Consider the following 27,500-nt stretch of genomic DNA (forward strand, 5'->3'; position numbering starts at 1 on the left):
CGCCTTCATCAAGTCCGGCAAGCCACGCGAGGCGATAGACATGTACGTCCACCAGCACGACTTTGCCGCCGCGATGCGCGTCGCCGAGAACCACGATCCGTCGGCGGTGCCGCAGGTGTGTGCCGCCAACGGGCGCGTGTGCTTTCAGCAGGGCAACTACAAGGAGGCGGAGACGCTGTTCTTGCGCGCGAACGCGCCGGAGACGCTGCTGAAGATGTACATCGATGCGAAGATGTTTCAGGAGGCACAGCGGATGGCGAAGGAGTACTGCCCAGATATGCAGAGCGATGTGGCCAAGCGGATGGCGCTCAACTCGAAGGACCCGCAGAAGGCCGGGGCGGTTTTGGAGGAGAACTGCGAGTATCAGATGGCGATCGAGACGTACCTTGCGGCGACGCCGGAGACGGTGCCGGACCCGGCGACACTCGCCAACCTGTGGGTGCGCGCCGTGAAGGTGGCGCAGAAGCATACGCGCAATTTGCTGAAGGAGGTGCTGCGCAGTGCGACGGACAAGCTCAAAGCGGCGCAGCGCTACGTCGAGGCCGGAAAGTGCCTGGAGGACTGCGAGGACTACAAAGCAGCCATCCACATGTACGTGCAGGCGCGCAAGTTCGACATGGCTGAGTCGCTGGCGAAGCGCGTGAGCCCCGAGCTGGAGAACTTGGTGAAGCGCGCCATCGTGCAGGACAGCATATCGGGTGGGTCCATGAAGGACGCCAAGGTGGTGGAGGAGATGGACCCCGAGGCGGCCATGAAGGCGTACATCAGCAAGGCGGACTTTTCGAATGCGCTGCGCATGGCGGGGCAGAAGTCACAGGAGGAGGTGCAGTACGTGGCTGGACTGCAGGTGCAGCACCTCCTTCGTCAGGGCGACCCCGTGCCGTGCCTCGAGGCTCTCAGCAGGAATCCCATGGATACGGATGACTTCCGCTTCTACGAGGCGTGGATGTCCCTAGCACAGAAGGTAATCCCGCTACTGCCGGGTGACGACGCGCTGGCGACGCTTCTGCAGCCGCTGCATGACGGCCTTGTGAAGGTGATGGAGAGCATGTCGCGGTCTGGCCAGAGGAACGAGGACATCGCCAAGGCCACGGCGCTCGCGACCGTGGTGCACATCTACTACATGTCCCGAAGGATGGAGACGGAGTTGAACATGCCGGACTTTGCGGTGCAGCTCATGCTGGGGCTGCCGCGGTGGATCCCACATGTGGCCCCGGATAAGGCTTTCTACGACGCCGGCATGGCTGCGAAGCGCTCGGGGCTGGAGGGGATGCAGGGCGTCGCCTTTCTGTATCTCAACCGCGCACTCGACATCAACGAGCGCATCGACGACGGCGACGCTGACAGCAGCGGGATCGACAACACCGACTTTGCCGCCACAGACTTCCCACGGGTGTACCGGCTGCCGAAGGAGCCCACTGTCCCGGCACAGGCGATGGAGAAGGTGAACAACTGGGTGCTAACCGTGTCCGTCGACAATACAGCCGCCTTGAAGGACCGCACGCTCCCGATGGTGACGGATCTGGAGAGCGGGGAGCCAATGTTTGCCGGCTGCGTGAAGTCACCGCACACGGGCAAGGTGTTTCCGTCGTGTGCGGTGACCGGCTACCCCGTCATGGGCGGCGATCTGACGAAGTGTTTGCAATGCCATCGCCTGGCGAACCAGGCAGACTGGAATAGGTTTGTGCTGACGGCAAAGCGCTGCCCGTGGTGCGGCGCGCCGGCAAGCCCCAACTTCAAGGTGTAGGCGAGCGCGAGGGCGGCTGTGCAAGACCGTACTTTGCTGAAAGTGGCTTGCAGAGAGCGGGGCAGGCACCGACTCCGCCCCTCACCCTCACCCACGCCCCACAGGGCCACGAACGCGTGCACGCAGACCGATTTCGGCGCCTCTCCTTTCCCTCCCCTTTTTTCCGTTGAACCGATGTAGATGCAGTGACGGGGAATGGAGCACCGCTCTTCGTTTCTTTTTTTCCTTCGGGGGTGGGTAGGTGGGTGGGCGCTACACTCTCTGTTTGTTTGGTGCTCGCAGCACCGTGTGTCTGCCCTCTCTCTGTGAGCGGACTGTTGCCGATAGATCTCTCTTCGCTGTCTCAGGTGAGACGCCAGTTCATTGGTGTGAGTGGGCGAATGTGTGTGTGCGTGTGGAGGCGGTCGCGTGCGTCTCACCTGATGTATTCCCTCCAACACTACTTTCACAAGGTGTCCATCGGTAGCCCAAAAAACAGAAGCGAAAGAAACAGCGCGGCTAATATGGGAAGGCGGAGGGCGTTGGGGGTGGGGGTGAGACCTGCAGAGAGGGTGCTGAGGGAGAGGGGGTAACGATAGCGGTGTTGAAGAACACCTCTGCCCACCCGTTTTGCAGACACCCATCTCTCCCTCCTTCCTCCCATCACCGACGCCAGCTGGATGGTGTGACGGCAACTGCTCCCAATTGTGTTAGCAGAGCGGCATTCGATACCCCTTCCCCCCCAGGGGCTCTTCCCCTCGTGCGAGTAAGGCTCCTAACTATTTGTACACACACACACATCTATCAACGTGGGATCCGCCTTTACTTGCCGCCGCCCCCCTTTTTTCTTCTACGTGAGTATCGTAGCAGGTCAGAGGGCGTTTCTATCTCGCGGCACGGTGCCCCCGTCCTTCATCCTTAGCCAGCACCCACCGTAGTTTATAGGAATTGTACACGTGGGCCTCTGTGCGTGATCCTCCCTTCGACCTCGACCGCGTGCAAGCTCTTTCGAGTCGAGTCACCCACTCACCCCCTATATTCACACGTGCGCGAACGCCCACCTCATTTAGGCACGCTGGCGGACGACACGAGCCCCCAAAATGGTTCGCTATGTGCAGCGCCCGTGGTTCTCGCCTCTGGGCTTCATGGCGTCCAGCCCGACCGCCTACGCTCCAATGATGGTGTGCATGGCCCTCGCCATCATCTTTCCGTTCCGCTATCAAATCTCTGAGTACTTCGAGCGCCAACACGACGGGCCGCATGTAGAGTTGCGACGCAAAGCTGTCAAGTACTACGCCGAGATGGAGCGCATGCACCGCCGGCAGGCGCTGGTGAATCTGGAGAGCATCCAAGATGACAACGCGCCGCACCGCCTCTCTGCGGTGCTGTCAGTAGAGTCTCTCCAGGCCGGCCATCTAGACCAGGAGTACAACTATTGGTACGCCCACGAGCGCGACGCGATCCGGGCGGAGAAGCTCATGATGGAGATACGCGAGTTGAAGGCGAAGATGGCTGCCGACAGTGCGTGAGAGAGCGAGGCAGAAGACACGGCGGGAAGGGGGTGGACGATCCCATCGATGGCCCCTTTCCCTATTCTCCTCTTTTCTTGTGGCTGTGTGTGCATGCGCATGTTGAAGTGCGCCACCATTCGTGGCGCACATCTCGCGGCGCCAACTCACTCTCTTACATGTACGCAGTGGCTGGCGAAGCACTGTTCTCTCACGGCATACTCGGTGCGCACATTTCCCACGCGCGCGTGTGTGTGTGTCCGCTCCCCTCCTCAGCTTTCTGTATATCGTCCGCGTTCTCTGTTCTGCCAGCGCGTGCTTCCTCACGTCATTGTGTCTCTGCCGCTCATCATCGCCCTCATCGTCTGAGTGCGTTGCGCGCCCACCCGCCTGCGTGTGTGTGTGCGTATGTCGCGTGTAGTTGGTGCGGAGAGACGCAAAGGGGGCTTTCACCAAAGAAAAAATTGAATTATATACGCGGTTGCTCCACCGACATGAGAGTGCGAAAAAAAAGGCCAACGAACGTGGGGCTTAGGGCAGAGGAGAGGACGACTTCTCCGCACGCCCCACAACTGCATCCCCCAGCGCGACTTTCGTTCCCCTGCTCGGCGTGAGGGTGTGACTGTGCCCCCCCCCCCCCACCCGGGAGAGGGGGAGGAAGGAGTACTGAAGATGGGGGCGGCGGCGTGGCGGCGTCTCGACCTTTGCCCACCTCACCCCCGCACGCTCGTCTTACCGAGCAGCGATGATCCCTTGATGAATCGTATGCCCAGGTGTCTTCAGCCACGCCGCGCGTGTATCCCTACATGCACGCAGCCTCGCGCAGCACCCCAAGCCGCGTGAGCGCTTCCGCGACCCTCTCCTGCCCTGATACCTGCGCCTGCGACGGACCTCGAGTCTTCCCATTCCGCGCCTCTCTTTCCCTCTCGTGCAGCACACTCCTCCGCCCTTTTCTTCAATCGCTGCACACACACATATATATATATATAATATAATATACGCATGTGTGCGGACGTTGAAGAGCGCAGCCCACCTTAAAGACATTTTCCCTATTGAGTGGAACGCCATAGACGCCAACAATAGACCACACGACACACTTTCTCTCGCCCCTCCCATTCGGTGCCCCCTTTCCCCTTACTCAAGTGAGCAAACGCGCACCCTGCCGCTCTCTTGCAGGGCGACATGCATAGACGGCTGCGCACGGCAAATCCGCTGTCTCACTCGTCCTTCCTTCACCTTTTTAAAAAAGAAAACGAAAAACCTCCCTATCCTTGGCGCGGTCTTTGCGTTTCATGGGCGAGCACGCGCTCACCAATGCGAACTTGCCGCTCATGTCTCGCGTCGACTGCGCACCACAGCGGATGGCTGGTGACGCAACATTCACCACATTCGAGACGGCGCTGTCGGCGTCGGTGCCTTCAAGCACATCTGCAACCACTTCAACCTTTGCGCACCACTTCGTTCCCTGGCAGCGTGCGCGCAGTCGTGGGGTAGATCCGTATCAAGTGTGCCGAGAACATGTGGACGAGCTCCTGAAGCTGCAAAGAGAGCAGGTAGATCTTGCTCAGTCGTTGAGGGCTGCGCTGCACGTCGCGCTCATGAACTCAGGTCCGATTTTGGGATCGGACGCCGCAGGCGTTGCCGCGCAGCAGGCGAGGGTCGCAAAGGTAGTCAACAATAACGTCGAAAATGTTCTCCCTGTCTGCCGCGGCGATAACAGCCACAACCGCAGCAACGCGCGCGAGCAAGGGCCGACGAGTGGTGTCACCCAAGCTGGCACTCCACCAACTCCGAAGCCGTCATCATCGCTGTTATTGGTGCCTTCTCTTATGCCTCTCGTGCACCGCCTGCATGTCCTCCAGCGCGAGTCGGCCGAGTTTGCTTTCACCCGATGCATGCCGTCACTGGCGGAGCTGTTCGCCACCTTCGAGGCGTATTGGGCCTGGAAGCGCTCTCAGATGTGCGATGGCGGCGCGTGGGGCGACGAAGAAGTCGGCCGAACCCCTGTCACTGGAGACGTAGCTTCCACTCCCCGCACGACAGATGATGCGACAGCAGAGAAGCGAGTGTCTCCACACCGACTCGGCCAGCAGCAGCGACCGCTGACGCTGCGCCAGCGTTACGATCAGGCGGTGCATGTCCGTGACGAGTTTCTCAGCCTTCTGCAGCTGCACGCGGAGGCGGTGCGCGCCTTCGATGCCCAACTGGAGCAGTGGTGCCAATGCCGAGACTCTGCTCCAGCCGCACAAGCCGCTGAAGGATGGCCATCAGAGAGCCCTGCTGGCACCGCTGGCACACCTGCCGCTATAGCACGCGATGCCGGCACGCAGGCCCAGGCTCCGCGGTGCGAGCTTGAGGCGTTCGTGTTGCAGCTTGTTGAGGTGGCGCAGGCGACACACCACATCGCGCAACTGCTGCAGGCTGCGCTACGTGCGTTGTGCCGTCCCTCTCCACGCACGACTGTGCCTTCAGTCAGGCCCAGCGTGGCTGCGGCGGGGAGGGCCGAGACATTCTCAAGCGCCTTGGAAGAGTCACGGCAGACGGAGAGGCACGCGGCTGACTCTGACGACGGCGTGGAGGAAGGGGGACTCCGTCGGCTGCAATGCCGGCATTCTGTCAATGCAGAAGAGTTCCTCAACAGCCGTACAGGCGCAAAGCGTGGCAGGGCGTATTCCTTGACCGAGCCCAGCGGCATCACACTATCCTTGCCGGCATCTCGAGCCGGCGGCGCGGCGACGCGTCCGCGGTGCAGCCCGTGTAGTGCGTTGGGCTCTCATGCTCGTACACCCAGACGGTGTGCCAAGCCGACTCGATGCGGTGGTGCTCGATTGGCCGAGAGTGCCGAGGACGACGCACACGGCGCCTGGGCAGATGCTTTGTCGCCGCTCACTCCGCCTCCGGCTGCTGCGACGGCCTCCGTGAGCCCGTCATCCCCCCCTCCACGCCGTGTAGAGCACGGTGACCCGCCTAGCAAGCAGCTGCGGAGACAGCGGCACTGCCAGCGCCGTCTGTCACCCTCTTCGCTCTCGCCGTCGGATGCAGCGGCTCCGGCGCGGGGTAGTGCTTCGCCGGCGGTCACCTCGTGCACATCGTCCCGGTGCGCGTCCCCATGCAGTGCCGGTGCCGTCTCACTATCGCCGCTGACGGAGCAGTGCGGCGCCGCCGCAGTCGCTGCCGCCATCGTGCCTGCGCACCCGGGCGAGGAGAGCACGAACAGAGAGCAGCAGCGCCCCGATCCGGCGCTGGCCTTCGCCTCTCAGCTCGACAGTCCAGGCGGCGGAGAGGTGTACAGAAGTGCCGAGGCTGCCGTGACGCCTGTCGTCACCGTGCGCCTTGCGGCGGATGCAGCAGTGCTGCACGATCGTGACGGTGACCAGGCGAGCCACCTTAGCGCCGATGCTAGGCATCTGCCATGGACGATGGGAAGCTCTCTCTCTCGAGATATGGCTCGATCGCTGCTGCGTGAATTGACCTCAGTCTCAGCCGATTCCGTGGCTGGAGAGGGTGCGCGGCTGTGCAAGAGCCCTCAGCCAGCCGCTAGCTGTCGCCGAGACGTCCGTGAAGGACCCACAGCCGTTGACAGCGTGCTTCAGATTTTTGGGGAGGCGGTCGCCGTATATGCATCACCGCTTTCCGAGCAGCCCTTGGGCCGTAACGCCGATGCTCTAGCCCTTGCCACCTCGTCAGAGGTCGCCGATGGAGCGGAGATCGAGGAGGGCCGCGCGAAATCGCAGCCCTCCCCGTCGCCGTCTCTTCCGCCGCAGCGCACTTCAGAGGCGCGCGCGCCAGCCGCTGTGGCACCGACGCACGCGTCTGTGACTCAGAGCAGGAGTATCTCTCTAAAGTACCTCTCGCCGCGATCGCCCTCGATAGTCGGTGCTACGACCCGCAGCACAACATGCGATGCATACGGTGGCGCAGATGAATGGGGCTGCACCAGTGTCGGCCGTGCAGCCTCGATTCCAACATGCCTGTGGCCGCAGCTGCGTGACAACGCGGCGCCGCCGTCGCCCTCCTCTGCCGCGCAGCTGCTGGCCTCTACCGACGTTACTGAAGATGCCCCGCCGGAACATCCCACAACGGCACCAGCGTCTGTGCCCGTTCACGCGTCATCAAAAGAGAGAGAGGGCAGTCGCGAGGCAACAAGCGCCCACGCCGCTTCGCGCACATTGGACCCAAATTTCTACACCGCGCCTGCTAGCGGCATTAACGTCCCGCCACCTCCGGCTCTTGCTGCCGCCTTTCGTGCGTCTACGAGCACTGCACCATCGGAGTCGTCGCCGAGGCTGCCAGACCAGGCACAGCGCCCCAATCAGCAGCAGCAGGGACATCAAGAACGCCACGTGAGAGAGTGGGACCGCACAATGAGTCCCACTCCCCTGCTCCTCGGCAGTTTTGAGAGTGAGATGGCTAAGGTTCAGCAGCGTCTTCAAGAGCCCGCGCCACGGCGGCACACCTCACCAGTGTTCTGCGCAAGCAGCGCAGCGGCTGACGACCACCCTCCTACTGAGGCGCTGCACCGCTCGCTGGAGGATCGCGTGCGGCTTACCATGCAAGAAGAGCTTAAGGCTGTGCGCGCGGAGACGCGCCACAACCTACGCAGGATACGCAAGTACGTTAAGCATACGCTGGAGGAGGTGGCGGAAGTGGTCTCCGCAGCGAGCAGCCGCAACCAGAGCAGCAGAGGTAGCAGCTGCGTGAGTCGTCGAAGCCAACCCTCTGGTACCGCACACGAGGATAGCGACAGTGGTGCCGATACCCACAGAGGAGACGCGAAGCCCACAACGGCAGCAGAGAAGCAGCGACGCTCTGAACGTGCTTCACAGCATGCCCAAACCGAAGCACTGGCAGCCTCCAGCGAGACCAGAAGCTCGGCGACTCGCCCTTTCCCACTCTCGATCGCCGCTCAGCAGCAGACGGCGCCCGCGGTGCCTGCATCTCCAAAAACACAAGAGCTTCAACGCTCCTTGGCAGCAGCGGAGGCCAAGGCGGCACGCCTCGAGCAGCTCACGGTGCAGCTGAAGAAGCGACTTTGGATGGCGGAGTTGTCACAGTTGTCACCTGAGCCAGGAACGCGGTTACCCCTAAAGTTAGCAACAGCAGGAAAGAGGCACCTAAGCCTGCGCGACGCGCTTGTGTACGGCCCCTCGAGTGACGCTGGCGACACAGAGGGGGAGGACGGCAACTGGCCGACGGACCGGCACGCAGTTGCAATCGAGGACCGCTCCGAAGATCACAGCACGGCTGCAGATGGAGTGGCGGCCGAGGAGCGAGCAATGCTGTATTTTGTAGACCGCGAGTTGGGCGGCCGCACCGCGCGGGACGCACGCGCTCTTTCTCAACGCCACCCGAGCACACTTCTCCACCCGACGAGTAAGATGCCTGGCTCATCATGCCAGGTGTCATGTGACAGCGGCTGCTCGTCTTTGTGCATGGGTCGTGAGCGTTCGCCTGACATGTGCACCTTTGAAGAGAACGCAGATGCCCCCATTCTCCCGGTAACCGTCTTGGCTCCTGCCGGGGCGACTGGGGGACTGCCCAGTCGCTGGCGAGACTTGAGCTCTGCGGCGCCTCTCGGCACCACCGGCATCTCGAATGCAGCGCGCTCACTCGGTATTCGTCGGCAGCGGGCGTCCATCTTCCAAATGCTGCGCCAGAGTCAAGCCGCGTGCGATGTGCTGCCATCCGCACCAACTGGGCAACAGCCGCTGCAGCCGAGCGACGGCTCTCCGCTATGCCCATCTCTGCCGCAGCAGCATCTCTCTGCAGGCGCAGCGGCTGAACTGCCCGCTATCCGTACGCGACCGGCGCAGTCGACAGAGCAGTCGTTACCGCGGCGTCAGACTCAGCAACTCAGCCGCCATCCCTACAACGCAGGCGATCTACCTAATGGGGACACAAGAAACACAAAAAAAAGGGCCGCAGCCCGCAACCTTCAGCCATCAGTCTCCTCACACTACTACGCAGCGATCTCTGGAGCCGACGACAGTGGCACCAGCTTTGCAGCAGGGGCGAGGCTGCGATCACCCGCTTCAGCCAGCGCACTTCGCGCTGAGCAGGTGCTGCAGAATGCAAAGCGGCTTCTAGAACGCCGAAGTGCGTCTCTAGCTGCTGGGCATCACGACGTCGAGGGCAACGGGCCCTCGAGCATGCCACTTGTCGGGGGCTTGCAGTCGTCCTTCAGTGCCGTATCACCAGCCGAAGCGTGGGCAGACACCAGGGAGAGCTGCCTCGAGATGCTTCATCATCACAGAGGGGGTACTGCAGGGGGCACGCCTGCTTCCTCTGTCGGCCACCTCAGAAATCCACGTCAGTGGGGTGATTTTGCGGAGCATCCTGACGGCGTCTCCCCTCCTCCACGCACCCTTTCGGACGCTGCCCCGCACTCAGGCATGGCGGACGCTGTCTTGGGGTCGCAGTGTGTGAGTGGTTCGGTGGGCCGTCGCACAGTCAGCTCCTTCGCGGCGGATGGTGGTGGTGAGTCGCGCTCGCGCTCTCTCTCACCGGACTGCGCCCACCACGGCTATGACATGTCCCCTTGCTCAGCCGTGGCGTATTCCACCGGCAAGTTGCCGCGCGCCTCTTCCACATCGGACGCCAAAGCCGCACCGAGCTCGATGGGGCTGCGTACTACCCCACCGTCGACCGTCGACGGCCCGCCGCTTCTGGGTGGCGTATCTCGTGCGTTGACGGCAATACACGCGCGGCATCGTGCTGACAGCGCCACATCGCCCATCTCCCGCGAAGGTACTGGGGTGGGGGCGGTGACGGGCAGGGGAGAGCTCAGTAACAGTACCAACAGCGATACCACTTCGCACGATCGCGAGCTCAGCGTGCGCGCCATCGCGCCTTCCACGGAGTTCGGCTGCAACCCCCCGCTGACCTGCGCAACGGCAACAGGCAGCACGCGCGGGTACCGGAGTCCCTCGTCACGACCACCCTCCACTGCAGGGCAGCTTGCGCTTGATAGCGGACGAGAAGTTTCGGTGTCCCTGACATCGCGCCCGAGCCGCAGTACGAGTCATCGCCCTGCCTACTCGGCGTCGTCTACATCGTCGAGCGACGGTGCTCAGCAGCACTTCCTCAGCAAGCTGGACGGTGAGGAGTCCACTTTGGCAGCCGCCCTTGACCAGCTTCGGACGCAGCAGCGGCAGCTGAGGGAGAAGCAGCAGCAGGTGTTGCTGCTGCTGCCGAAGCGGAAGGCTCTCTTGGACTCGGTGCATGCACCGTCGCGACCGACTCGTGGCGACTGCCAACGCGCTGCCGGCGGTGCTACTGCCACGCCAGGGAAACGGTTGAAATACGCCTGTGACGGGAATCGCGGGGGTGACGTGGCCGCAGGAGCGACGTCTCACTCCTCAGCCTACCTTGCCCGTCTTCTGACGCGATTGGAAGCGGCGGAGTCGTCCTTGGCCGAACGGGAGCAGCGCGTGCGACAGGCGTTGCGGGTGGTGCAGCGGCAGCGTAGGGCCTTGCTGCGTGATGACCTGCTGTAGGGAGGAAGGGGTGGGGTGGGGGGTAACCCTTGGTGGGCAATGCCTTTGAGCTTCGTCGTCTTTTCTCGTTGTCTGTCTGCTTCCTGCGGAGGTGAAGGATATCGCTTTTCCGTGCGCCTCGCCTCCGTGATGGCGGATGTGGTGTGGTCGTCTCATGCGATTCCACTTCACTCCCTTTACCGGGCCGCGGGGAAGTAGCTGCATGCGCAACACACACACAGATACGTGCGTACCTGTGCTTCACCACGAATGAATGCAAGTCAGCCCTTTAGTGGACAGAGCTCGGGGGTACTGCCAGTGCATGAGCGCGCAATCACTGCCGCACTTTCGCATGCAGCAGAGAAGCGTTGCTGAATTCAACGGAGGCAAGAAGAGCATGAGGAGGGGGACAGAAGAGCGGCAAGGAGGGGAGGGGTGGTCTGGTGATGCGCAGCGAGTGGAACACTAGGACGTGTGTGTGTGGGGGAAGGCGGGGGACGGCCTCAAAGACTGCACAGATATCGTGCAAGTGTACCGTCTCCCCCTTCAAGCTGTGTGATCTCGCAGGCGCTGGTGAGATGTGTTCCCCTCCCCCTCCCCTCCCTGCCACCCCCCTCTCTCTCTTTCGCCGTCTCCTTTTTCGGAGGAGGACAAGGTCATGTTCGCCTCTTCCCCCCCTCCACCTCGCCGCCGTGCCACCGTCCTCGACGTCAACACAACGACCTGATGCGGGACGCAGCCACAAATGCACCCTGTCAAACTTCGTCCTGCTCACGTTCTCCCCACTCTTCTCTCGCTCAGCGGCCCTTTATCGCGCAGTAGTCAACGGAGGCGCACATGCGCACGCGCGACGGTTGCCCGATCACCACACAGACAGTCTCAGGTTCGAGTCCATAGAGGCGGACGGCGCACGCTGCCGCGATACAGCCGGGCCGCTTGGCTGTCATGAAAGCCGACACGCGCTCGCCCACGCAAAGGTCAGCGCCATTATTTAGCATTGAAACTCTTTTCATTGTGTTGGCGCTACTCCAACTGTGACGCACTACTGCCCGTGCGCGCATATCTCGGACGCTGCAAGCTTCGTGGTTGCTGCGGCTGGTGCGGTCGCTTCGGCTCTTGCGGACCGGAGGCCTCTCGGCGCCTCTCTCGATCGTGCTGCGCGAGTGCATCTGCCCAGTACAGCTCTTTTTTTTACTTCGGCGTCCACCCGCCCCGCCCTCTTTCGCATTCCCTCCCCCTCTCCAGTGCGGCCCCAGTTGGCAACCGCGTCCATGCCCCGTGAGATCGTGACGGTGCAGGTTGGGCAGTGTGGCAATCAGCTCGGCGAGCGCTGGTTCGATGTCATGCTGCAGGAGCACAAGGCCTATCCGCACTTCCCTGAGTCCCGCGATGCAGTCTTCCTCGAGGGCGTGAGCCACCCTGGTCGGCTTACGGCCAGGTGTGTGGCGGTGGACATGGAGCAGGGTGTCCTGCACGCGATGCTGCGTGGGCCGCTGAAGGGTGTCTTCGACACCAACTTCTTCGTCTCTGACGTCGGGGGCGCAGGCAACAACTGGGCTGTTGGGCACATGGAGTACGGTGACCGCTACATCGACACCATCTCCGAGTCGGTACGGAACCAGGTGGAGCACTGTGACTGCATCCAGTCTTTCTTCGTCATGCACTCCCTGAGCGGCGGCACCGGCTCCGGGCTCGGTACGCGCATCCTTGGCATGCTCGCGGACGAGTTCCCGCACGTGTTTCGAATTTGCCCGGTCGTCATGCCGTCCGAGGTGGACGACGTCGTGACGGCCCCATACAACAGCTGCTTCTCGCTGAAAGAGCTGATCGAGCACGCGGACTGCGTGCTGCCACTCGACAACGACGCTCTGGCGCGCATGGCAGACCGCGCCCTCAACAGCGGGCCCAAGGGCGGTGGCATGATAAGAAGTGGTGTGCCACAGCCGCACTCGTTCTCGGCGGCGAGGCCGACTGACACAAAAGGGCTGCCCTATGACTCGATGAACGGGCTCGTGGCCCAACTTCTGAGTAATCTCACTTGTGCCATGCGCTTCCCTGGCCCGCTGAACATGGACATCAACGAGATCACGACGAACCTAGTCCCGTACCCGCGGCTGCACCTCCTCACCGCCGCCATCGCGCCGCTGAGTGTGTCGAGCAAGCACGCCGCCGTCGGGTCGCGTTCGGTGGATGCGATGGTGGCCGCATGCCTGGGGCCGGAGCACCAGTTTGTGGAAGTCCGTCACGGCCAAGGAAGCGCCGTGACCCGAGAGGCTGGCAGGACTCTGGCGACAGCGCTCGTCGCGCGCGGGCCGCAGATAACCGTCGGTGACCTAACCCGCAGCGTCGGGCGGCTGCGTGAGCAGATGGAGATGCCGTACTGGAACGAGGACGGCTTCAAGACGGCGCTGTGCGGGATCAGCCCGCTGGGCCACAAAGACTCCATGCTGCTCCTCGCCAACCACTGCGCCATACGCGGCAAGGTCGAGTCGATGCTATCCAAGTACGAGCGGCTTTACTCGGTCCGCTCCCACGTGCATCACTACGCTCAGTACCTCTCCGATGCCTACTTTACTCACACAAAAGAGACGCTGTGCACGCTCGTGGATGACTACGCGTACCTGGACACGGCCCTGCCGCCAAAGGATGTGCCGCGCAGCATGAAGGATCTCATCTACTACTAGGCCTGTTATTCGCAGGAATGGGCGTGGGGAAGGGGAAGAGTGTGGCAGCGTGCACCGTGCATAGGTTTCGCCGTCACTTTTTGCTCTGGTGCTTCATATTGCCCTCTCCACTCAGCATTACCCCAGCTGAACGAAGCGACAGGGTGGCATCGCCGCCGCCTTTGAGGGCACTATCAGTGATAGTTGCTGAAGCGCAGAGTGGCGCGTATGTGCGTGTGTGTGGGGCAGCTTCAACAACGCATGGTCTGCAAAGGCGGAGCTGCATGCCGCTTCTGCCCCTCACCCCCCTCTCTTCGACGCGCCTATCTCTGATTGCGTATGAGAGGGGGAGAGAGGGTGAGAGATGCATATGTGTACGCCGGCCATGATGACGGGTGCCCGTGAGCTGAGGACACCTATGCGTTTCTTTCGCGATCCCTTCTTGTGTATCTTGTTCTCTCTCCCTGCTTCTACTCGCTATGCCCGCCTACTCGGCTGCCCGCTACTCTATTCGACACACACACACACACGTATGTACCTGCGCACAGCCACGGTGCAAATCGAGTCTCCTCTCCTGCTCCTCTTCACGCAAGCAGCTGCGCAGAGGCGCCACTACTCCGTCTCCGCTGGTTTCTGACGGAGATCCGTCGATGCACTCTGCGTGCATCGCGCCAACCGCTCCCCAAGTGTCCTCGTCGAAGACGGCGGTGACGATGAGTAAGGGCAGCCATCTCTGTAGCAGGAGTAGTGCCGCTGGGAATAAAAACCCTTTGAGAAGCACCAGCGTCGAGGAACTGCAGGAGGCGATCCTGCAGCTGCTGCCACAGCGCGCTGGCGATAAAGATGCTGCGGTATGCATCGACGTAGACGGACCAGCAGACCCCAACGCGACGCTCATCCGCTACGACATCCCCTACGCGCCTGGCGACCCGAGGAGGTCCCTCAGGCTGCGCAAGAGCCTTGGCCGAGGAGCCGAGGAGCGTGTCGTTGACCCAAACGTGCGCGTCGTCATCGACAGCTTCATCACGCCGCGGCGGTGGGTCGATGCAGCGACGGGGGTGGTCTGGGTGCAACACGCCAGCCCATTTCCGTCCTCCCGTATCGAAGCTGCAGAGACGCAGAAGCGCCTGCACGCGCAACTGGAGGCTCACCAGGCACGCCGCACCGGCACGAGTCCCATCCGCTCGCTCCTTGTCGCCGAATGCATGCTAGAGGTGCTGCGTCAAGTAACGGCGGAGTGCTGGGAGCGCGGCCTGCTGCTGCTGCACGTGCACTCGGAGCGGGTGGCAGCCCAGGCGGCGCACCGGCGCCTCTTTGAGAGCCGTGTAGGCCACGCCTTCCGTCTTGCCCTAAAGGGTGAGAAAGACGTGGCGAAGGTGGAAGAAGATATGGCCGCGCTGAAGCAGCGCATTGAGCTGCTAGGCGAGGAGGAGGAAGACCTACGGCGTAAGTGTAGTGAGTTCGAGCAGCACGCTGAGGAGCAGGTGCTGATAGCAAGCAAGAAGCACACCGACGCCCTTACCAAGCTGAAGCGGGAAGGTGTGCAGAAACGCGCACAGCTAGAGCAGCAGCTGGTGATCCCAGCGAACCTGCAGTAGTGGGAAAGGCCGTGAGGCCTTGTGTATTTAGGCGTGTGTGTGTGTGTGCGTGAGCAGTCCTCACGAAAGGAGCTGCACCCAAATCGTTCGTTGTCTCCCTCTCGACCCCCTCACTCCTCTGCCCCTCCCCCCTCCCTCCCCCCTTTCCTCCGTGGCTGCCAAGGGCTTGCTTTTCGCGTTCTCATGCAATTTTTCATCTAGCCTGTCCCGTGCGAGAGGTTGCAGCGAGAGAGACATAGAGAGAAAGGGAGGGAGGGAGGCCCTCTTAGGGGGAGGGGGTGGGAGAGCAGCTTTCCCCTCGCCCCTCGCCCCCCTCTCCCTTCTTACCTCTCCTCTTCGCATCAGGCACACGCCGCATTCCGCCGTCAATCCTACTCGATGTACGTCAGCGGGATGAATGCTCAAAGAGGCGTCATCCTTTCATGCGTTTTCTCTTCTGTATCTCTGCGCCCTTCTTGGGCTCTTGGCATGCGAGGACGGACTCGTCCCCCCATTCAGCAGGACTCAAGGTCAAGGAAACAGCTCAGCACCATGGAGGCAGAAGCACCGAGGGAGTGGTGTGGCACAAGTGCGTCAACATCGACGTTACCGTGCCCGCACCCCCGCGATCCCCGTGAAAGGAGGTCACTGTGAGAGGACGGCGTGCCTGTGCGTGCGTGAAGGCGGTCCGCACCCAAGGCCAGCCGCTCGACCCTTTGGTGACCAGACAAGGACTCGCTTGCAGGTGAGCGTGCGCGTCTCGTCTTCTCTGCCTTGTATGCGCGAGGTATCCCCTCTCCCTCCCTCCCGGCCTCTGACTCTGGCGGCGGGCCTTTGTGCGCCCGAACCAGCGCTCCCTTGCGGATCATCTCTCGCTCCCTGTCTTTCGCCTTTGTTACTGCGATATTCGCGTCGCCTAACGGGGGAAACGAACGCCATCTTACGTAGTGCATCTGCGCACTCAATGCCATCACGAGCGCCATAGCAGCGCTTACCACTGCTACCACTCTTCCCTATTTCTTCGACGACTCCTCCAGCAGCGACAGAGGCGTTCTCGAGAGCGGCGAGTCTGTCTGTCTGCCTCTCTCTCTCTTTCGCTCGCTTCCCCACGCCTCCATACATTCAGACCATTCCTGTGATTGAATCCCCTCCGAGCCCCCCTCCCCCCCAGCCGCCCTTCCCTTCCCTTTTTTAGTGGTGCAGGGGGGGACGACCCGCCCACCCACCCAACCACAAACAAACACGTCCACAAGTAGACGCAGCGAGTGAGTGGGAGTGACACCCCTCGTGCTATCAGCTTCGCCCCCCCTTCCCCCTCCCCTTTTTCTTTCTCTCATGCTCCGCGAGGCCCGCAGACGTAAGCAGCAGATTGCGGGCAAAATCGGTCATGAAGAGTACATTTACCTTCTTCATGGCGACCCCTATCGCCACCAGGAAAAGATTCATATACGCCCACAAAGCGACCTCGATCCGCGCCGCGTGCAAGCGGCAGGAGGCAGAGTCGGGGTGACTGGCGCTAGAGGTGCCCATGGGCCAAGTCGGCCGCCGTTCGCCGTGGACGATGATGCAGAATATGGCGATGGAGGTGGCAGAGGCGGCCGACATGCTCCGTTGAACCCCATTGCGCGCGGGCCTGCAGCTGAGCTCTCCAACGAGGTCGACGCCCCGTGCGGCGCCCATGGAGGCCACAACAGCGGCACTCCACCCCGAAGCAACTACATCACCCCTTACGGCGGCGTTGGTGGTGGCGCGGGTGCCCATCAGTACCCGCTCGTGTCGCAGGCGCCGCCCATCATTAGCACCTTTGTCCCCGCACTCCCAGCCATCGCGCCGGCAAGTGACCTGCCTCCTCCTCTGCCTGCCGTGTACAGGCCCAAGCCGCCCCTCACATTTCACAATGGCCGGGCTTCTGTGCCGGAAACACCGCCTCTGTCCTTCGGCCCTCTGCCCGAGCGTCCAGCAGCAGCGCAGGCATGCCACCCCTCCGGTGATGCCGGCAATCGGTGGCCTACTGCGGCCCCAATCCACTTATCACCCGGTGATAATGGTGCAGGGAGGCCCAGGACAAGCCCGACGGCACTGCCGCCGCTCGACCTCGCCGATGGCGGCAACGGCGATAATGGCGCCGACCACACACGCAGCCCACGCCCGAAAACAAGCGGAGCCGCCCCCCACAACGGAGGCGGCGGCTTCGTTTTCGGCAGCAGCGGCCTCTCTGACGCTGAGGAGCGCCGCCGTGAGAAGATGGCGGCACGCCAGCGCGCCATTGAGCTGCAGCAGGAGAATGCGCGGCAGATGCTGGAGCAGCAGCAGCGCAAGAAGGAGGAGCGGGAGCGAGAGATCCAGGAAGACCGCCTGGTCGAGGAGCGACTGCGGCGGGAGCGGGAGGAGGTGGCACGGAGGGAGCAGGCCGAGCTAGAGCGTGAGAGGCGCGAGAAGGAGCTGAAGATGATAGGACCGCGTGCGGCTCAGGCGATGCTGGAGAAGCAGCAGCGCGAAACGCAGCAGCGTCGAGAGGAGGAAGCGGCAGCTCGGCGCAATAGAGGGAGAGCCTCGGCTGCGACAGCAGCCCCGGCAGCGGAGAATGGGGCACCTACGTCTCCTGCGTCACCGCCGCCGACCTTCGCCAACGTAGCCCCGGTGACCCTCTCGCTGCAGTCGCCAGAGAGTGGCGTGTTGTCGCTTCCAGCACCGTCCTTTTTGCCCCCCCTCATCGCGGCGCCTGCGTTGCCGAACCTTGTCAACCTTAGCCGGGAGGATGGGCATCGTCCTTCGTCACAGCCGTCACCGGCATCTTACTACAACCCATTCGTCAACGGCTGTCCGCCGGCGGCGCTGCTGCCCAGCCGAGAGGCGCAGGCCATTCATAGCGAGCTTCGGCGCATCACCCACCTCCTCGAGAAGCAGCAACTCCAGCAGCAGCGACGCGCCACGGACAGCAGCCACTTCGGCGGTAACGCGGCACCGCAGCCGTGGCAGCACAGAGTACCGCAGCCTTCCACTGTAGCCGGGGCTGGCACATACCTAACAACAGGCCAGCCATTGCCTTCTCTGGGTGCTGGCGGAGGCACCTCTGAGGGCAATACGCAGCTTGACGGTGCGACACCGTACAAGTCCTTCTTGATTGGCGGTGTGCTGCCGCCACCTCCCCTTGCCACTGCAGCACCACCCGCTTCAACCTCCTCTAACACCGTTGCGCCGCCGGCAGGCATTGGACCGTGGCAGGGGCTCTTGTCCCCGTACGTCGGCACACGTGCGACCGGCACTGACGGCAGCGGGCTGAAACCGCCGTCCGGGTCTGTTATGAAGTTCGCCAGCGCCTTCGTGGACAGCGATCCGGAGCTCTCCTCGGAGCCTTCTCAGTTCATCGGCCCGCTCAGAGCAGCAGCTGCTGAGGTGCCGCGTCCTCCGCTAGCTTCCAGGCCGGAGGTGACGCTTGTCGAGGTGGAGTCGATGGCGACAACATCACCACCTGCGTCGGTGCCGCGCCCCGCTGTGATGGAACCCGACGCATCGCACTGTGCGGCAGCTCCGTCCTCGGAGTTGACGGCCGCGCTGGCGCCCCTTTCGATGCCAGCAGTGTACTCCCCGTCCAGGTCGCCAGAGCCGGACGGGCTTCCTTTAGTCCGTCACAGTGGCCCTCAGGCTGCGAAGGCTCTGTGGAGCGATGCGGACGAGGCCAAGTCAGAACGACGAGGGGGTGCGCCGCCGACGCCGGAGGTGTATGTGTGTGATGGCTTGAGCCATTTCAATTCAGACCCGAATCCGCTCCCCCCTGCGCAGAATGCTGGTAGGGGGGAGCCACATGGATAGCCAACCACCTCCATCACTCCTTACGTGGCCCCTCTCGTCACCTCCTCCTTCGCCACCTGCCTCTCACTTTCTCTCCCTCGTTTCGGTACGGGGAGGCAGAGGCCAAGTAGATGATGAGGGGGGAGGCAGAGCTTGCGGCGTTAGCGCCTGCCTCCCCGCCACCACCTCTTCTCCTGTCAGGGAGTGGTTTGGGTGGGTGGGAGAAGAGGTGGCCGCGGGGGAAAAAGGCGCCAGAGAGACAGAGAGGGGAATGGACGAATGCGTGCGACTCGCCGACGCTGTGTTGTCTTCATTCTCATCGTCATGACCAAAAATGTGCTGAGGAACTGACGTGACGGTGCGTGCAGCGGCGGGGAGGGTGTGAGGGATGAAGACTTCAAACCAGGTGCACGGATGTTCACCTGCTGGTCGCGGTGGTGTCAACCATCCCAAGGCCACCTCCTTTCCCTTCCCCCTTCTCTCCGCTTCTCACTGTTCATCTCATCGTGCTTCGCACTTTTTAATGCGCTCCGCGCGCTTCGCCCCCGACGTGGTGGAGTGCTCTCTTGTGCTGATTTGGCTCTACCGTTTTTTGTGTGATTCCTCCCGCTCTCTCGCTTACCTGTCATTTCCTCAACCAATGTCCGCGCTCCTCTGCGTATCGTTACGTTGGCGAAGAAAAAAAACTAGAGCCCTCCCCCTCTCTCTCTGTGTCTGTGCCTGTGCCTGTGTGTGCGTGTGTGCGTGCTTCGCCTTTGTATGCCTCTGCCGAGTAAACTGTGGACGCATCACTCTGCTGTTTCCCCCCCACCCCCACCCCTCTCCTCTTTCTTGGGTGCACCTCTTTTTTCTTCTCTCTCCGTGGGTACGCACATACTTCGATATGCGCACATATGTGTGTGTGTGCGTGTGCATGTTCGTAGGGCTGCCACACCTGTTTTTGTTATACCTCCCCCTCCTCTTTGTATTGAACGCTGTGCCGCAGAGAGGGGAAGGCGGAGACGACGAGAGGCGGCGGCGGCAGCAGCAGGGAGGGGGAAGGCGTGAGCTGCTGAGAAGCAGTGAAGCAGCTGTGAATGACGGGTGATGGACGACTGTACAATGCGACATGGCAACAGGAGGCCAACAAAAAAAGTGAGAAGACGAGCACTGACGCTTGAGGAGAGGTGGACGGGAGGGTGCGGCGCCTGACGGAAGAAGCTGCAGTCTGCAGCCCCTCTCTCAGACTAGAGGAATACACCACTGCACGAGATGCTGGGAAGCAAGGGGAAGCTATGACAAACGAAGTAGGCCACGCCGCCACCACACATCGCCACCGCTGCATCCACGGAGCTGCACTGACGATGGAATACAAGGCTACGACTGGCCATGCGCGCTTTCCACCGCCAGTGGCCCTCTTGCGCTTGGGGAGGGGCCCTTAGCGTCGCGGAAAGTAGCACGGGTACATCGGCAGAGTCTCACGTACGTACGTGTGTGTGTGTGCTGACGTGCCTCTCCCGCTCTCTTCTTGCCTATCCCCTCGTTGTGGGGATGCCCTCCCACCCTCACCCCCCCTTTTGGTCCGCTTCTTCTTCTCAAACTCCTCCTCCACGTTGTACCCACCAACTCACCCGCACGCGTGCACAAGCACGCCCGCGCACGAGCCCCCTCTTGCCGAACCTGAAAGCAACGCGACAAAAAGCAAAATAGCTTCTTGTGGTAGCCAGCGCCAAGGCATCATACATCGCGCACGCCGCGATCGCCGCCGCCCGCCTCCATCTCTTCCCCCCCTTTCCTGCCCCGCAAAGATCACAGGATCCCCCGGTGCGTGCCATCAAGTCTGCGCACCTGCGAGATCTCTTGCCTCCTCTTTCTGAGCCGACCTTGGTAGGGACACAGGGAAGGAGAGAAGGCACCTGCCCCCCTCCTCCACCGCTTTCCACGAACACGACCACCGCCGCCTTTCCGACACGTGCACACCTCCACAGAGACACAGCATGAAAAGGTGGCTGTCCCCCATGCCTTCCCCTGTCGCTCATCTCTTAGATCTTTCTCTGCGTTTGTATTTCGTTCCGCGTGTGTGCGGTCCAACACCTCTGCGTCGGTCGCCGCCTCAAAGCTGTTCGACCCCTTCCCCCACTCTTCCAGAGCCCCATCCCGCCCCCTCACCACGTACCTGCTGCCATCGCCTCTCGCAGGAGACACCTCAGTCACTATGGGCCGTGGCGCAGTGGAGGGGGAGTACCCTGATGATGGGCACATCGTAGTGTGTGTGCGCGTCCGAAACGTGCCACAGAATGCGGCTTGCCTCACAAGCAACAGTGCTGCTGCGACGAACACGCGCGCCTCCACGGTTGCGCGTAAGTCGGTGCTGCGCGAGGCACAGCGGATCTGCGTCTCTGTGGTGGAAAACGTTGTCGTGGTGCATGACCCCACGTCGATCAACGATGCCGCCACTGTCGCGAGGGATGGCAACAACGTGGTTCAGATGCTGACCGAGCGCGCCAACTACGACAGTGCTGCTCGACACTTTCGCAAGGCCACTTCGAACGGCGGCGCAGCTGCCGCCCCGTCACGCACTAGCTCACGTCGGACCGCAGTCGGCGGTCGGGTTACCAGTGCCGGCACCGCCCACCTCGTCTCCACTAGCAGCGCCAGCTACTACGAGTGCGACCACTGCATCGCGTCTATGGAGGAGGCACAGATGCTGCAGATGCCGCTGATTCGCACAAGCGACTTTCTCCAGCCACCGCCGTACGGTACGCAGGAGGAGGTCTACCGCCGTACCGCGATGCATGCTGTGAAGGCGGCCATAGACGGCATCAACTCATGCGTCTTCGCTTACGGTCAGACGGGCAGCGGCAAGACCTACACGCTCTTCGGTGACACGACGAACATGCGCCGTGACCCCGGTGTGGTGCCGCGCACTGTGGACGACTTGTTCAGCCGCCTGGAGGCGGTGAAGCAGTCTTATCGGGGCGACAGGGTGACTGACTACTCGTACAGTGTACAGCTCTCCTTCTATGAGATTTACCAAAACGAAATCTTCTGCCTTTTCTCTCGCCGAGGACCGCTGCATGTTCAGTTCGTGCGAGACTCGGCAGGGAAGAGGGAGACGATGACTATCCACGACTTGCAGCAGCAGGTCGTGACTTCGGCCGAGAAGGCGTTTCCAATGATCGAGATGGGTCTGCGCCGGCGGCAGACGGCCGAGACGAGTATGAACGCACGCAGCAGTCGGAGCCACGCTGTGCTGCAGATCCGCATCGACCAGTATCGCACCAACCGCGACACGCGAGAGACGGTGGAGCACCAGGCGACGATCAATCTCGTCGACCTCGCCGGAAGTGAGCGGCAGCGAACGGCAAACACAAGCGGGACGAGCCGAGCGGAGGGTATTCAGATCAATCAGTCACTCGCAACGCTGGCACGCGTTATCAACGACATTGCAAGCGGCGCGAAGTTTGTGAACTACCGGGACTCGCTGCTGACGATGGTGCTCAAGGACAACCTCGGCGGCAACAGCAAGACATTTATGATCGCCAACATCTCCCCCATCGCCTTCAGCTACCACGAGTCGTGCGCGACGCTGACATACGCGAGGGACGTACGCAAGATCCGAAACCGGCCGATCGTGAACAGGACCTTCCAGACCCGTGCGAACCTACTAGAGCAGAATATGGTGCTCAAGCGGGAGAACGAGCGGCTCAAGGAGCAGATGGAGGCGTGGGTGAAGAACCTGCAGAACGGCAACGCATACGCCTCAGTGACGGACGCGACAGGCTCGTTGCCTGCCCGAGGTGACGACATGACAGAGGCTGGCGACGGTCTCCGGTTACCACCACCCATGTCGACGCCACAAACGATCGAAGCCGAGAAGCTTCGTGTCTCCGAGCTGCCCATACCCGCGGCTGTGTGCAACGAGGCTTTTCTGTCCGCCACCAGCAGCGGTCTGACAGCGCCGCTTCTCATCTCGTCCCACCGCAAGTACACGAGCATGGCGGGTATAGGCGGCTCATGCGTCGAGGGCGGTGTTGTGCGCGTTTCGGCGCTGGTGAAGGAGACGATGGAGTTTCCGCTGAGTCGTGCACTGCAACCGCAGTCGCCAATGCTGACCGATGGCAGCGTGTATGCAGCCGAATTAGATGGCCTCGGAGCTCAAAAGCGGCACACCGCCAATCGAAAGGGTGCAGACGCGAGCTCGCAGGAGTGCGGGCTCGGCAGCACCGTGCACCCGCCGGATTCCACGGTGGACGCTGCAGTAGTGGCGGAGGGGAAGGTGGGCTTGGGGTCGCTGGTGCTGGAGCGTGTGGCGCGGCGCTCGTGCGAGCAGCGGTACTACGTCCACTTCAACCCACCAACCAGTCCTGAGGGCCTCTCGCGCCTCATCGACGTTCAGGTCAACGGCAAAAGTGTTGGGGCAAAGGGCCGGCGTGAGCTGCACCACGGTGACGTAGTGTGTGCCTACCTCGAGGACGGGGCGAAGGTGGAGGCGGCGGAGGAGACGGCGACCAATGCCTGTCTGCACGCGCAGAGTCTCATCTCTTTCCACTTTGTTGACCTGAGCGCGGTCTCGCGCAGCACAAGCGCGCCCTTGAACGGGATGAGCAGTGCTACGCTGGGCCAAATCGCGGTCTCGGTGGACCTTCCTCCAGACATGGAGAACCTCACCCTGGAGGGCATCAAGCAGCTCCAGCGCGACAACGCAAAGCTTCTGGACATGATACGCCAGCAGGCAGAGACGATCGACTACCAGCGGGCCCGCGTCAACGCGTCCATGATGCATACGGAGAATCTGCTGGAGGGCATCTCACCCATCGGCAGCTCTGGCTCTGTGTCGCCAAATCCGCGTTCACTGGAGCCGAGCATGTCGGCATCACCGCTGGCGGAGATGCGCAAGGTGGCCGTCTCCCTCGAGGCCTTCCGCCGCCTGTCCGTCTCCCCGTCCATCCACGGTGGCTCTGTCATGCCTGCTGACCTCGAGGCGGACGAGGTGCTGCGGCGCGCGGCAACGCAGAGCGTGTCACAGCAGCGCCTCAACAGCGCCATCCGTGAGAATGATAAGCTGCATCGCGCTGTTGTGTCGCGCAACGCCACGCTGGATGCTCTGGCGCAGCGTCTTCGTGAGCTAGAGGCGGGCGGGTCGCTCAATCCGCCGGCCAGGCTGTCATCATCGTCGCCGTCCTCGCAGTCGTCCTCTTCCTCGTCTGTGAGCATCAGTCGCTCGGCGGAGGTGCACGACAAGAGTGCGATATCGACCGGCAGGCGCGCTGATGGCAACGAGGATAACAGCGATGCGTGGAGGCATACGGAGAGCGATCGCTGCAGCGTCACATGCCTCTCTTCGCTTTCTCAGGCGCGTAGTGGTTCTGCGCAACAACCCGGAGACGAAATCGTGGGGGCCGGCGAGGACGCTGAGCCACAAACGGAGGTCATCGGGGATGGCCAGAAGCGCATTGTGTACGAGAATGCTGAGGGCGTACGCGAACGATTTCAGGCGGTGGTGCGGGAGCGGGAGCAATTTGATCGCATCCTCGAGCTGGAGGATCTCATCCGGGAGCTGCGCGAGCGAATCGGCGAGCTGGAGAGCCGCCTGCGATTCTCCAAGGACGAGACGCTGGAGCAGCAGATGTTCCGCGAGCAGGCCGAGGCGGAGCGTGACGCGCTGCTCGAGGAACTGACTAACGCGCGCAGCGAGAACTCGGTGCTGCGCCGCGAGAACGCCAGCCTCGAAGGCTTCCTCGCCAAGGATGAGCAGGCTCTCGCAAACGCCGCGCGTCTCGCCGACGAAGAGCTGGAGCGGCAGACCGCTGTACTGACGGACCGTATCACGGCTCTAAAGGCGCTGTCCCGCATGTGGAAACAACGCACTATGAAGTACATTGCACTGAGCTACGGTGCCGGCAGCACAGGGGCCGTGCACCTCGAGGCGATTCCGTGGGACGACCTGCGCTCCGCGGAGACGGCGGCAATAGTGAAGCGGCGCCTCGGCGGCGGTGACGCGGATGCCTGCCCGGCTGATGTGGTGCAGACCATCGATGACTTTGAGAAGTCCACGGCGGAGGACAACTTGCGCGCGCTGGAGTACGCGCTGCTTGACTTTGTGAAGGAGAATCAGCGGCTTCTGGACGAGATCGGCCGCACCCAGGCGGAGCTGGACGGCTACAAAGACCTCATCGAGCGCCTCCGGGCGGAGAAGGCGGATACCGAGAAGACCCTTGCGGACGCAACGGACTCCACCGAGGAGGAGCGCCGTCACATGCAGCAGCTTTTACGCAGCACGAACGCGCAGCTGGCGGAGGCGGAACAAAACCTCAAGCGAACGCAGGACCGTCTTGATGACGCTGTGGCTCAGTGCGAAAGCAACAAGCGCAAGGCTGCGAGGAACAACGAGCTGCTGCTGACTCAACAGAAGCGCACGATTGAGGAGCTCGAGGCAGAGCTCGAGCGCATGCGGCGTGACTACGTTGCCAAGGATGAGGAGCTGAGCAACGTCACGCGATACATGCAGGACCGAGATGTGCTCGGTGGCGACAGTGTGGCGAAGAGTTGCGAACTGCGCTCTCGCATCGAGGAGCTTGTGAGCAACTCGATGGAGGACTACGAGGCACCAAACGGGTACGCGGTGTTCCCGGCAGGCTTTGAGTTCTCCGACGAGATAGTGTCCCTCATCCGCGTCTGCCTCCGCATCTTACTCGACCGACTCAAGATGGAGCTCTACGTGCTCAACGCGCAAAGCATTCACAAGTTTCAGCTTCTGATCCACGCCGTGAAGGCGCGAACGGAGGCGCATTTCCACACCTTCATGCATCAGCTGCGCGACGCCGTCTCGCAGATGTCGGGGCGAACGCTGCGGCCGGGCAGCAAGTGGGGCCTGTCCGAGTCGGACGTTCTCTCGAATCTTGTGGATCACCGTCGCCGTCAGGTCGGCGACGCGCTGAACGGCTTGCTGATCTGGTACGACCACTGGGATAGCGCTCCCAAGATGGAGCATGTCGCCTACATGGAGCTGATCCGCAACGCCGACCGCATCATGCAGATGGCCCGCATCGTTCGCCGCGAGAGCCTCCTGAACACGAACGCGACGTCGACCTCACTGATGCCGATCCCCGGCAAGAACGGCACTAGCGACACCTGGCTCATCCCTGCGTCGGCACGGCGCCATGACACGACGGTGAGGGGCAGCTGCAAGATTCTCTCTCGCCTCACGTCGTCTACCCGGCAGAGCAACCTGGCGCGCGCCGTGAACCAGTTATCTGCGTCCCCTTCCCGAACCACGGTCGCCGGCCGCGAGGATGTCCTTGGCACCACGTCATGCCCGGTGGAGGAGGGCGCTACTCCGTTCAGCCGCAGCGCAACGGTGACGGCACTGGCACTCTCGCAAAGCACCATCCCCTTTGGCAGAACAGCCACTGGCACGCGCACAGGCGGGCACCAGGTACCACTAGCTGCGAACCAGGAGAGCCCTTCGCTTTTCACCCGTTGTCCCTCTAGGTTCCCGCGGCCCGCCGCTGCGACGGCTGCCGCTAACGGCCTCTCCCCACAACTGCACCTGTCGATGACCACGCCTCTGCGACCGACGAAGGCGACCGCAGGCGGTGGCACCGCGACACCTGCGGCTGTGCTGGCAATGGGGGGGTCTCCCACCGCTCTGACAGCGGCGGCACGCACGAACTACTCGCGCATGACGACCGCTGGAGTGCTGCCGATGTCCGAGGCGGATGTGGCTTACGTGGCGAACACCGACGTGGCTGAGGCGGTGTCCATCAGCACCTATAACTTCTCCCGTCGCATGAGCTCGGCGGCAGCGATAGGTGCCGGGGAGGGCATTACTGCCGAGAAGTCTGGGCCAATGCGCCGGCCAAGCCGCCTCTTCTCTTACTCCCAAACGGCGATTCCACACATGGGGGATGCTTCCCAGCAACAGCATGCCGTGAGCCGCCAGGCCTCCGCCACCTCTGCTCCTTTGAAGACCCGTATCAATGTTGGCGCAGGTGGGGCTCGCGGCTTGGGGAGCCGTGCCAAACCGCTGGAGGCGTTTGCGAGGTCGAAGACGCACTGCTCATTGCCGAAGTTGACAGCTGTGCGGAGCCGAGTGAGCCGCCGCAGCTCCGGCGTTCGCGCCAGCGCCAACAGTAGCACTCGCAGTACCGGCAGCTTAGACAGGGGCTTGCTGCATGCGCGACCGTACTCGCCGCAGCACACTGCGACACGGCTCTCCGCCTTCCACAGTACCCCTACAGCGGCACAGGCTTGCAGCATCGACAAAGGTCGCGCGAGCACGCTGAACAGCGCCGCGGCCACGACGTCGTCTTCGACGAACATTTCATTCTACAACCCAGACATCATCAAGTCGCTGCGAGAGCGAAGCACTAGCGACGTCAACCGCTCGACTCCAACGGGCAGCAAGCCTGATGCAGCATCGAAGAAGGCAGGCACCGCAAGCAGCAGTAGTGCACGTCCCAAGAAGAGAGCGGTGCAGCGGGCGGCATCGCCCTCCGCGCTTCAAATGACGTTGACAGGTACACGCATGAGGGCTCGTGGCGACCCCTCCTCTGTGAGCTCTGCTCCGGTGGTGCCAAAGCTCAATTTCGCGGTGTTGGAGGGAATGCGTTGAGGCGCTCGCGGGCAACGCGTGACGGACGTGTCACCTTATTTCCGCTGTGTGTTCCACCAACACGCCTGTCGCCGTGTGAGTAGAGTGCGCTCTGATGGGCGTGGGCGGATGGCCGGCTGATCACCGGGGAGGTGAAACGAACCGCTCACTCCTCTCGCCACGA

General features: G+C 62.4%; 7 protein-coding genes across 7 annotated transcripts in view; all 7 read left to right on the forward strand.

Annotated features, from left to right (window-relative positions):
- Positions 1-1,747, forward strand: part of LSCM1_04699 (uncharacterized protein) — a gene marked incomplete at both ends in the record, with an annotated part of 5,403 nt that extends 3,656 nt beyond the window's left edge. Inside the window, one exon of the mRNA XM_067322194.1 lies at positions 1-1,747. This exon is cut by the window's left edge and continues 3,656 nt beyond it. Coding sequence (XP_067178991.1) covers positions 1-1,747 — 1,747 coding nt within the window.
- A 1,079-nt stretch (positions 1,748-2,826) lies between these two features.
- Positions 2,827-3,255, forward strand: LSCM1_04700 (uncharacterized protein; the record flags this gene model as incomplete). The annotated part of the gene is made up of 1 exon (XM_067322195.1): positions 2,827-3,255. One exon carries the CDS (start codon positions 2,827-2,829, stop codon positions 3,253-3,255), a length of 429 nt encoding a protein of 142 aa, XP_067178992.1.
- Positions 3,256-4,526: 1,271 nt separating this feature from the next.
- Positions 4,527-10,730, forward strand: LSCM1_04701 (uncharacterized protein; the record flags this gene model as incomplete). The annotated part of the gene is made up of 1 exon (XM_067322196.1): positions 4,527-10,730. One exon carries the CDS (start codon positions 4,527-4,529, stop codon positions 10,728-10,730), a length of 6,204 nt encoding a protein of 2,067 aa, XP_067178993.1.
- A 1,250-nt stretch (positions 10,731-11,980) lies between these two features.
- LSCM1_04702 (uncharacterized protein) lies at positions 11,981-13,393 on the forward strand (the record flags this gene model as incomplete). The annotated part of the gene is made up of 1 exon (XM_067322197.1): positions 11,981-13,393. The coding sequence occupies one exon, from the start codon at positions 11,981-11,983 to the stop codon at positions 13,391-13,393; it is 1,413 nt and encodes a 470-aa protein (XP_067178994.1).
- A 629-nt stretch (positions 13,394-14,022) lies between these two features.
- LSCM1_04703 (uncharacterized protein) lies at positions 14,023-14,970 on the forward strand (the record flags this gene model as incomplete). Its single annotated transcript, XM_067322198.1, has 1 exon — positions 14,023-14,970. One exon carries the CDS (start codon positions 14,023-14,025, stop codon positions 14,968-14,970), a length of 948 nt encoding a protein of 315 aa, XP_067178995.1.
- A 1,314-nt stretch (positions 14,971-16,284) lies between these two features.
- Positions 16,285-18,762, forward strand: LSCM1_04704 (uncharacterized protein; the record flags this gene model as incomplete). The annotated part of the gene is made up of 1 exon (XM_067322199.1): positions 16,285-18,762. The coding sequence occupies one exon, from the start codon at positions 16,285-16,287 to the stop codon at positions 18,760-18,762; it is 2,478 nt and encodes an 825-aa protein (XP_067178996.1).
- Positions 18,763-20,935: 2,173 nt separating this feature from the next.
- LSCM1_04705 (uncharacterized protein) lies at positions 20,936-27,337 on the forward strand (the record flags this gene model as incomplete). Its single annotated transcript, XM_067322200.1, has 1 exon — positions 20,936-27,337. The coding sequence occupies one exon, from the start codon at positions 20,936-20,938 to the stop codon at positions 27,335-27,337; it is 6,402 nt and encodes a 2,133-aa protein (XP_067178997.1).
- Between the last annotated feature and the right edge of the window lie 163 nt (positions 27,338-27,500).

The sequence above is a fragment of the Leishmania martiniquensis genome, chromosome 21 (genome assembly GCF_017916325.1).
Source record: "Leishmania martiniquensis isolate LSCM1 chromosome 21, whole genome shotgun sequence".
In the NCBI taxonomy this organism is placed as follows: Eukaryota; Euglenozoa; class Kinetoplastea; order Trypanosomatida; family Trypanosomatidae; genus Leishmania; species Leishmania martiniquensis.